The sequence below is a fragment of the Lycium ferocissimum genome, chromosome 4 (assembly GCF_029784015.1).
Source record: "Lycium ferocissimum isolate CSIRO_LF1 chromosome 4, AGI_CSIRO_Lferr_CH_V1, whole genome shotgun sequence".
Lineage (NCBI taxonomy): Eukaryota > Viridiplantae > Streptophyta > Magnoliopsida > Solanales > Solanaceae > Lycium > Lycium ferocissimum.
Window position 1 is genome coordinate 33,809,716 of NC_081345.1, and position 9,848 is coordinate 33,819,563.

General features: G+C 33.7%; 1 protein-coding gene across 1 annotated transcript; it reads left to right on the forward strand.

Annotated features, from left to right (window-relative positions):
- Window positions 1–3,514: 3,514 nt before the first annotated feature.
- Window positions 3,515–7,129, forward strand: LOC132052436 (LIM domain-containing protein WLIM1-like). Its single transcript, XM_059443969.1, has 5 exons — window positions 3,515–3,758; window positions 5,969–6,065; window positions 6,171–6,205; window positions 6,321–6,410; window positions 6,649–7,129. Exons 1-5 carry the CDS (start codon window positions 3,621–3,623, stop codon window positions 6,826–6,828), a joined length of 540 nt encoding a protein of 179 aa, XP_059299952.1. The 5' UTR covers window positions 3,515–3,620; the 3' UTR covers window positions 6,829–7,129.
- The last annotated feature ends 2,719 nt before the right edge of the window (window positions 7,130–9,848 follow it).

Below are 9,848 nucleotides of genomic sequence, written 5' to 3' on the forward strand. Positions count from 1 at the left end.
ATGTGGGGATTGGTTTGTATTTTCCAAAAAATATTTTCCACCAATCAATCGAACATGAGAAAATAAGTAAGAAATTCACTTATTTTTCGCTACCCAATCGAATAGGAGAAAATAAGTAGAAATTCACTTATTTTCAAAGAACAAATTTTCCAGAGAAACTTTTTTCGTGGAAAACATTTTCCTCCATACTGAACACACGCTTAATTTATAATTGTTGTGTTCAAGCTAGCTTGCTGCCGTATTTTATTTAGCAAAAATGATCAGATATTTCTTTGTGGAGGGTTTTGTCTTTGTATGATGCTCTCTTGTCTTTTGCATATACGTATTGTAAGCAGGGGCGGATCCATCCTTAAAGGTGGAAGTGGCATGGCACCCCCTCGATTAATAATTTTTTTATATACTTATGATGTAATTTACTCAAATTAGGTTAAATATTTGATCCTGCCACCCCCAATCGTAAAATAGACAAACTTACCACGGCTGGTAGACTCAAGTTTGAATCTATCTTGAATATTTTTTGACTCTCATTTTTCTTTGTGCTTTTTACTTCGCGCTTTTTACTTCCTTCGTACCAGTAATTCCCTTTTCGGCCCTCCTAATTTTCTATTTATCCTTTTATTATTTATATTGTCATTCCTCTTTTCTATTATTTTATCTGTGATCTCTAGCGAGAAGACACAAATAAAAACTTCAAAATACCCTCAATTAACTATTTCTCTTAATCATAAATCTGTTAGTATTTAAATCAAAAAGCTTGGATCTCAATGGGAATTTTGGATTGAGATCAAAATTCAATTTTTTTTTAATAATTTCTTCTGTTTATTACCCCCTTCGTCCATGTTTACTTGTCTATATTTGACTTGGAACACTCTTAATAAGCAATAAATAAAATGAGAAATGAATTGGAGTACTTAATAATGAGGGTCAAATAGGTATAAAATGGTAAATTATGTCTTGGTTTATCAAACTATATAATTTACAAGTAAAAGTGGACATATATTTTTAGTATAATGGACAAATAAAAATGGACGGAGGGAGTGTCCTATAAAAATTTATGCTATTCTATAATTGTTAAATTCAATTTAAATCACTTTAATACTTAAATTGTGATGAAAATTTCGTAAGCACCTCTTAGAAAAAACATGAAATTTATGATTTATTTTTGAGAACTTGTAGTTTATCTAATTCTACATTTACTTATGGGTAGTATTTACCTATTGAAGAATTTTTCTATTATTTTTCTTATTTTGATTGGAGTAATTACCTTATTGAAAATGTTATTTTACTTGTGCAAATTTATTTTTTAATATACATAAGAGATGCAAGTCCCTTGGTCAAAATGTTGATTTCACTTCTGTTGTTTATGGGTGTTAATGAGTGTGATTCCTTGTTTAAGATGCTAATTATGTTCGTTTCTTAATTTTTGAGATGTAATTTACATATTTGCAAATAACTAAAAGTCTTATTAAGTTGTCCCAAATAAACTAAAACGAGATGGACCCTACTCAAATACATTTTCCTAACAAGATGTACATTAAAAAAAATTATGACACCCGCCATCTTCAAATCCTAAATCCGCCTCTAATTGTAAGCGAAATCTTGCTTCGATTAATAAAATCTAGGACCTATTTACTCCTTTTGTTCCGGTGACAATATTTCTCTTTAGATTCCTTTTTTTAAAAAGATTAATAAAATTTTAAAATTCTTTAGTTTAACTTTTTCATTTATCAAATTATAAGTATCACCTAAACTTAAATTTAAACGGATAGAATTGTAATATTTTCTTCCAAAAGAAGGAGATTCGCAACTGCCACCAGTTATTGGGAGTTGTGAGTAGGCCAACGCGAATCCCACTTTCATATAGATGACAAAGAGCGTGACGTGGCTTTTACGGATTCAAAAGCAGCCGTTCACTTTTACTGCCAGATAATTATTCGCTAAGTGGTCGTTTGGTTCTCTAATCGACAGAATATTTAGACTAGTGGAAAATCATTTTTACATTTTCTTTTATTTTATACCATCTTTGTATCCCACCGTATGGGATAAATTAGTCCCGGATTATAATCCAGACTATTTTGACTAAAGAACCAAACGACCACTAAGAGATTCTCTAATAAATATTTAGACTAGTGGAAAATCCGATTTTTACTTATTTTCGTATTTCTCGACATACATCTAAATTAATTATTTTACAATATCATCTTTAATTATTACTAAATTAATGATCGAAATAAATCAAACATATTTTAAAAGTTATGAAGTTACTAATAATTTCTTGAAGTTTCTAACTCAATAACTAATAACAAGGATAAAATAGGGTATATAATTTCTTGATTTTCCAAATTAAATAAATAAAAATAGACATTTATTTTTAATATATAGGACAAGTAAAAAGGGACTAGAGAATAGTTAGTGTTGTGTGAGACTGTGTTTTGCCTCACAAAAATATGTACCCAAAAATATGAACTTTGGATTCCGCTGTTTCATAGAAAGAAAATCTCAAACAATTAATATCAATTGAAAAGTAGGAGTAATAAACACATTATTAAAAAAAAAAAAAATCGACATTAGTAAACCCAAAGGAACCGACAACAGCGAATCCGAGTACTAAATGGCACTGCGTTTACGGTGCACAAAAACCAAGCTTTTGTCCTGTCTGAAACGCCAAAATTCTCTCAAGTCTTAAACCCGACACATTGTTCTCCCATTGATTTCCACAGCAAACCTTGTTTTGTCTCGAAGGCATCAATAAGCACAGACTATCCAACTACTTAAGTTTACTACTGATAATATATCATCAGATTACTTAAAAATAATTTTAAATAATTCAATTTAGTATGTATGCAACTGCACTTTTTTTAGGAAATAAAATATCTCGGTATCTTACAATTTAAATTAAAAAAATAATTTTTTCAGATCTTTTATGTAAAATGAAGATCTGTTGTAAAGAGGTCATAAAACTAAATAAAGTTTGTAAAGGGCCAAATAATCATTTCTTCCTAATTTTTTTTAGTATTATATGATATATGAGGAAATAAGATCCCTTGGCATCTTACAATTTGAATAGAAAAATATGATCTTTTTAAATCTTTTATGTATTTTTTTAAATCTCTTATGTATAAAAGATGAAAATCTCTCGCAAAAGAATTATAAAACTAAAAAAAAATTGTAAAGGGCCAAATACATAGCTTAAATCTGTGACAAAAGAATCCGTCATTATTGACGGCTAATATTTGCCCACATTTCTTAAAGCATGCTTGGCTTCTGCTACCACTAGTAGTATCCAAAAACACATTTCCCCTTAATTTTAAGTTTCAAATTCTTTTTAAACTATTTGAATTTTGAAAATCTTGAATATGATTTCTTAATCTGATTTTCAATTATCAATTTAATATTTTATGGCAAAGTTTGATCGGACATAAAGTATAATTCAAAATTCAAACACCATAATGTAAAGGTAATATTCTGTCCTAGCTGTAAAATAAGTACTCAAATTTGAAGGACTCTGTTGTGAGTAGAAAAAAGAGAGAGAAAAGGAAGAAAGACTCTTGAAAAAGAGAAAAAAGGTTCTTCTTTTTGTTCATTGAATTGAGTGGAGATCTGCAAAGAAAAAAAAGCAAATGGCAAGTTTTGCAGGGACAACTCAGAAGTGTAAGGCTTGTGACAAAACTGTATACTTGGTGGATCAACTTACTGCTGACAACAAGGTTTATCATAAAGCTTGTTTCAGATGCCACCATTGCAAGGGTACTCTCAAGGTAATACAAACACTTTTTGACACTAAAAATCTTGTCTTTTTAGAATTTTTAGTATGGCTTATACTTCTGCTTGCTTGAGATCATATATGGTGTATATTTATATGAGAAGCAAAGCTATTTCCTACTCTAGATAGATAATTTCAAGATTCTTATTAGTTTCTATAGAGAATTAGGCTAAGTGGCAGAGTCAGGATTCTTACTAATGAGATTCGACGTAAACACATGGATTCAACATGGTATATATACACACAATTTTTTTTGAAAAAAATTGATTAATTTACACAATGTAATTTTTCCCGCGAAGGGGTGTCAATTGACTCCCGTGGGACAAGGGTAACTCCGCCACTGAGTGGGCTTGTGAATAGGGGCAAGGAAAGCAAGAAGAGGCAAGGTTTAGTATTTGAATCCACAGTAAGAAGTTGCAACTTCAATCTCTTAGTGTGCTTTGTTAGAATTGAATGATTGGTTTTGGTTGGGAGATCCATGATGCTCCTCTATTATCTGAAAATAACAGAGAATTGAACTAATGGATGCTTTCTCTGCTAGGTTATGTTTGTCAGATTGTTTCGACTTGCCCCTTTCAAAGGTTTGAGTTTTGGATAGTTTTTCTCCTTGTGTGAATGATCACCAAGTGAACTCTCTGCAATTGTAAGGGAAGAGTAATTCTTTGATAGTATTACGGTTACAGATTTGATGATAACTTGTCGACAATGAGACATTTAATGGGGTATCTCTGGACTCCCTTAACCCTCGTAAATTGTGACTAAAATTGGACTGTGAATACATGGACTCTAGGTAACTATGTGTTTAAGGATTGATATGAAACATCAAAATGAGATAGGTAAAAATTTAAATGATCTATTTAGAGAAAGATCGTTCACTGTCTATATCATTCCAACAACCAATGGGTTGTTTGTGTTCCCATTTCCACTTTTCTACCCGCTAATTTTGATTTTTTGACTTATTAACTTGAGACTCCTGATATATTGGTTCGCATTATTCCCCATTCGAATATATGGTTAATACTAAGAAATCACAGCTATGAAGTGGATTTCTGATTTTTGTTGTTTAAAGAGGAACACTTTTATTGGATCATTTGGGATGTTAATTAAAAAACCAATTATTCAGGTCATCATAGTCACCAATGGGTGCTCTGGTAGATCATTATGCTTTTCCATTTTTCTTCATTTCCTTATGATCTTTCTACCTTGATGTTTCGGTCCTTTGAATGTTATCTTAATTTTTTTTTTTTTATCCTAAAGGATTGCTTTGTTGGTTACTGTCAAAGAATGTTGTAATAAAATATTCCACTGTAATGGATCTAAAATATTCTATTGCTCAAGGGTTGCCATTTCTTTGAATGTTTCCACTTCCAACATGTCCTTCTCCGAGCCCCGTGAAAAAGGAGCGTTCTACAAGTTTGATGACCCTCAAATGGGAGTATGAAATCGTTGGCCGCAATGTACTTGCAAGGAAATGGGTATCCATGGTTTTAGTTGCATATGAAGCAAATTATATTAAAAAAATTAATCTATTTTTGTCCTTTTAATTGAAATAGACCCCAATTCTCTAATAAAACGAGGATACTTCATTGGGAATAGCCGGGATATTCTGTCAGTTAGTGAACAACAAACATGGAATACCAACGCCCCTTTGGCATGGGTATAATTGAGGAATACGTAAGTATTGTTCCTCTTCTTATTTTAGGATGGAAATATGCAAGAATGCTGACATGTATAGAAGCATGGGAAGACACTCTTTACCTGATAATTTAACTGGAGTATTGCAATTGCATCCTCGTTTTATCCATTTCAAATCTCAGTTCAATAGCTACTGCACTACCTCTATTATATTGGTTTTGAAACTTGACTTCACCTATCAGTAATTGTTGCTACTGCAATGGTTGCTCAACTCTGATTTGGGGAGTCCGTGAGACTTTATTATCGTACAACTTTGTTAGCACAGTAATCTATCATGGTCTACGAGTTAGTTGTACAGATGAAGAATACAGAACAAACTGCTAGTTGCTTCATCAGTCGAAAGTACAAAATCTGGTGTAAGCTTCTCAGATGGATTTACTAGTATTTAGAGTACATAGAATCTCCATTTTCTCCTTCGTATCTTTGGCATAGCTGTAGCACCTTGTTTTCATGAGGTTATTTCAAAGATATCTTGATCTTATTTTCCTTTTCATTTTTAATGTTTTGTAGCTGAGTAATTACAACTCCTTCGAAGGAGTTTTGTACTGCCGGCCTCACTTTGATCAGCTTTTCAAAATGACTGGAAGTTTGGATAAGAGTTTTGAAGGTTGCTAGATAAAGTTCGCAAGCTGAATTTTCTTCTATTTCAGTTTTCAGCACTTCCCCTTCTAAAACTAGTCTCTTCTTACTCTTTATTTCTTTTTCTTTTTAGGAGCTCCAAAAACAGTCAGGGAACGGTCTGATCAGGTATTCCATGATCACTACTTTCGAGACTCTTCCTCTAGCATTTTAAATCATACATATTGCGCGTTTCATTTTACCTGCTGAACTTATAATTGATTGCCTCATATTAATCTCCCAGGGACAATCAAACAGTAAGGTTTCGAGTTTGTTTGGCGGAACTCAAGATAAATGTGTTGCTTGCAAGAAAACTGTTTACCCCCTGGAAAAGGTATTGACAATTTCTTTCGTTGTCTAATGGTAGCTAATCGGAAAAAATGCAGCCCCGGCAGATAGGCCGTTTCAAAATACTTTAGCACGTATCTGAAAAGTTGAGCTCTCTCAGGTGGCTTTCAATTGCATTTGTATTCTTATCACCTGAAAAATAAGAAGTTCCATTGTTGGACAACTGAAGTGTTAGCTTCTTCTTAGATTGGAAAATGCTTATAGTGCCACTGTTGCTTTTACAGGTTGGAGTGGATGGCACTTCATACCATAGGGCTTGTTTCAAATGCAGCCACGGCGGCTGCGTGATTAGTCCATCAAACTATGTAGCGCACGAGCTGAAGTTGTACTGTAGGCACCATCACACCCAACTCTTCAAGGTGAGAGGTAACTTCAGCCAGATGGAAGACCATGAAAAAAACTAAAGGGGTGACTGAGAGCACAATAGCATGAGCCATGCAATGCAATGAACTTTTTCACATTCATTTGAGTTTTAAATATAAAGGGTAATCGGCTTTCAGTCGAGAGTTGGGCCAGTTTGGTGTTCTGGTTCACACATACAGTTCAAGACTTATCACATATATCTATATATGACATCTTCGCGAAAGTCAAAAGAAGAGTTTCCTTCATTGTCTGTTTTGGTCTATCAGTATGTGCTGTAATTACACTAATACATTTTTATGCTTCTACAAAGTGCACAATGTAATCGCTGTTGTGCTTCTGAAATTTCTTATGGATTTTTATGAAGGGAGAGTTTATTTCCCTTAGTTGATAATTAAATCTGCATAAATTTGTATAAATAGTAAAAGGAGACGCTAAATCTAGGAGGAGAGTTAGGTACCGTGCTATGTTAATGGCATGATCTAAGTTTGATTCATCCAAGTTTGTTTGTTGTATGATTAAGCAAACAAAAGTGTACAGTGTCTTACAATTTAAGCTTTTAGATAAGATAATCACATAATTCAAGAAGTATGGTCAAGAAACTGCGGAGTGAGTTTAGCATTTCCTTCCAGAAACGAATCAAATTAGCACTCTGCCTCTTAGTTTATATGTGACCAGCTAAAAGAGTTGAATTCTCGAACAAGATCACCAAGTCTGGACTTTATATTGTTACGTTCTTTTCAATCTTTGAAGTTGTAAATGGTGAATAAGATTTCTCAAATAAGAGCCGTCTTTGAAAAGCAGTTATGATATTTAGAGATATCACTCTTGTGCCATTGGAGACTCTAAAGCAAATAAGGAGGAAAAACAAAGGGAAAAGTCTGATGTGAGAGAGAAAAAGCACCTTCTCTTGCTTTGTGCCTAATAGTGAAATCTTGTCCGGGAAAATCTACAGGGAAAAAAATGGTTCTGTTGAGGAGACCAGAAGAAGGGATGACCCTATTTTACAAAGTAAATGCAGCCTGGTGCACAGAGTATCCAGCATTAGCAGGGGCAAGGGAAGGGCCGCGGCCTAAAGGGTGTAATGTAGAAAGTCTACCCTAGAACAAGCATTAGTGGCTACTTTCACGACTCGAACCCGTGACTTATAGGTCACATTGAGACAACTTTACCCCATTGTACAAAGCAATATAAGTGGGTGAAAATTATAGAGATCAGAGTTTAAATCTCAATAGAAACGAAAAACATTAGATGATTTACTCTCATCTGCCTAAGCTTTAATGGGCAAAACTACAGGTACTTATGCTGGCAGAAAGTAATAATCTTGATACAATAGTCGGTAGCGCTTAAATTGGTCCGGAGAGTGGAGGGGTAACCCCACTTATTCCAGTGCAACAAAGATGGCCGATATGATTGCTTGAAGCCAAAATTGCAACAAGTCATTATTACTCCCAAGTATTTCGAAACCTTTACTCAGTTGTGTCCCATATTCATTATTATATCAGCCACAAAGAACGCCTTTACATATATGTCCAGCTAATTATTTTGCAAAGTAGCATCGATCTAAGAAAGATTAATCTTCTTAATTGTACGATTCTTTGGGTAGCTCTGCAATATAAAAGGGTGAATGCTCCACCTCTGCATTCTATAAAAATATTGATGCGATTATATTCCAGCTATACATGTAAAAAAAGTTCATTCCAGCTTTTGGCCTGGCAAATCACTAAGAAAAGCCTTGAATGAGGCTTATACTGAATGTAAAAAGTGATGGATGTAGCCCTTTGAGAGCGAGTACAAGCACATTTACTGTCTTCCACTCGAGTTATATATTTATAAATATATTATACTTTCTCCATTTCATTTTATATGTTGTGAATTGATTGGACGCGTAATTTAATAAAATAAAATAAAAATTTAAATTTTGTGATCTTAAATTAAACGGAACAATAAATTAAATGTATGAATACAAATATGTTATGTGAGAACATCTTTGGTGCTTCACTTATCAGAAGAAGGATCAGGCAAAGAAATATCCTTGCGGCTACCAACTCCAGCAATTTGATTGGCCAATGTAGGAATGATTAGATAGAATTTCATGAAGTATTGTGTTTGTTTGTGATGAATACATTGACATATCTTTGACTAGGTACTAGTGAGGCCCATTCCTCTTGGCAAATCAAAAGCATTATGAAGAGGTTCCCCAGACAATGATGCATGCATGCAAATGATGATTTCTGCCTGCTGCTATCTTCATTTGTTTCCTTTTGTCCTTCCTTTTTAGCCTTTAATTTGATGTGTTCCGTTCTTTCACTGCTCTAAAATTATTCTATCTTTCCAATTGCTCTTTGTTTAGAAGAAAGAAAGGGAAATTTGCGATGCTCACTCGTCACTAAGGTTAAGTGAAATAGTTGAGTAACATTATTCTCACTTCAATATATATTCCAACAGTGGACCTTTTTCCATGTACTGTACAAAGTTCACTTTTGGTAATGAAAATAGTTAGTGTAGTCACTAAAAAAAAAAAAAATCAACTTAGATTAGTGATAGGTTTGTAGTACTGCTTATTGGCTGGCACAAACAATGGCTGTGTTTCCTTCTTTTCTCTGTGTGTGTGTTTTCCACTCAGTGTTCGGTACCTGCATTGGAACCCGATTATATCGGGATTCGTGCCGCGTAGGGCCCCGTTGGGGAGGAAGCGTTCCCTATCAAAAAATTTCCATACCTAGGGCTCGAACCCGAGACATCTAATTAATGGAGGAGCAGTCTCATTCAACGCACCACATCCTTTGATGGTATAATAATTGTTTTTCAACTCGGACTTATATATCGCTAAAACCTTAAAACATATGTATTATCCAATTGCTACGAAAGAGGGATAAGTGCAATGATGTACTGTAAACCACATTCTGCATCTTGTGACTTCAAGCATAGTTGGAATATATTCCATTTTTATCTTTCTTTCGGTCCCTCTACCATAGGAGTTGCTTTGTTAAGTTTTTTGTCCCTCGAAGTTGTAAAACTCTCCGCATGAAAAAAAGAAAAAAAGAAAAAAGAACATGATGAA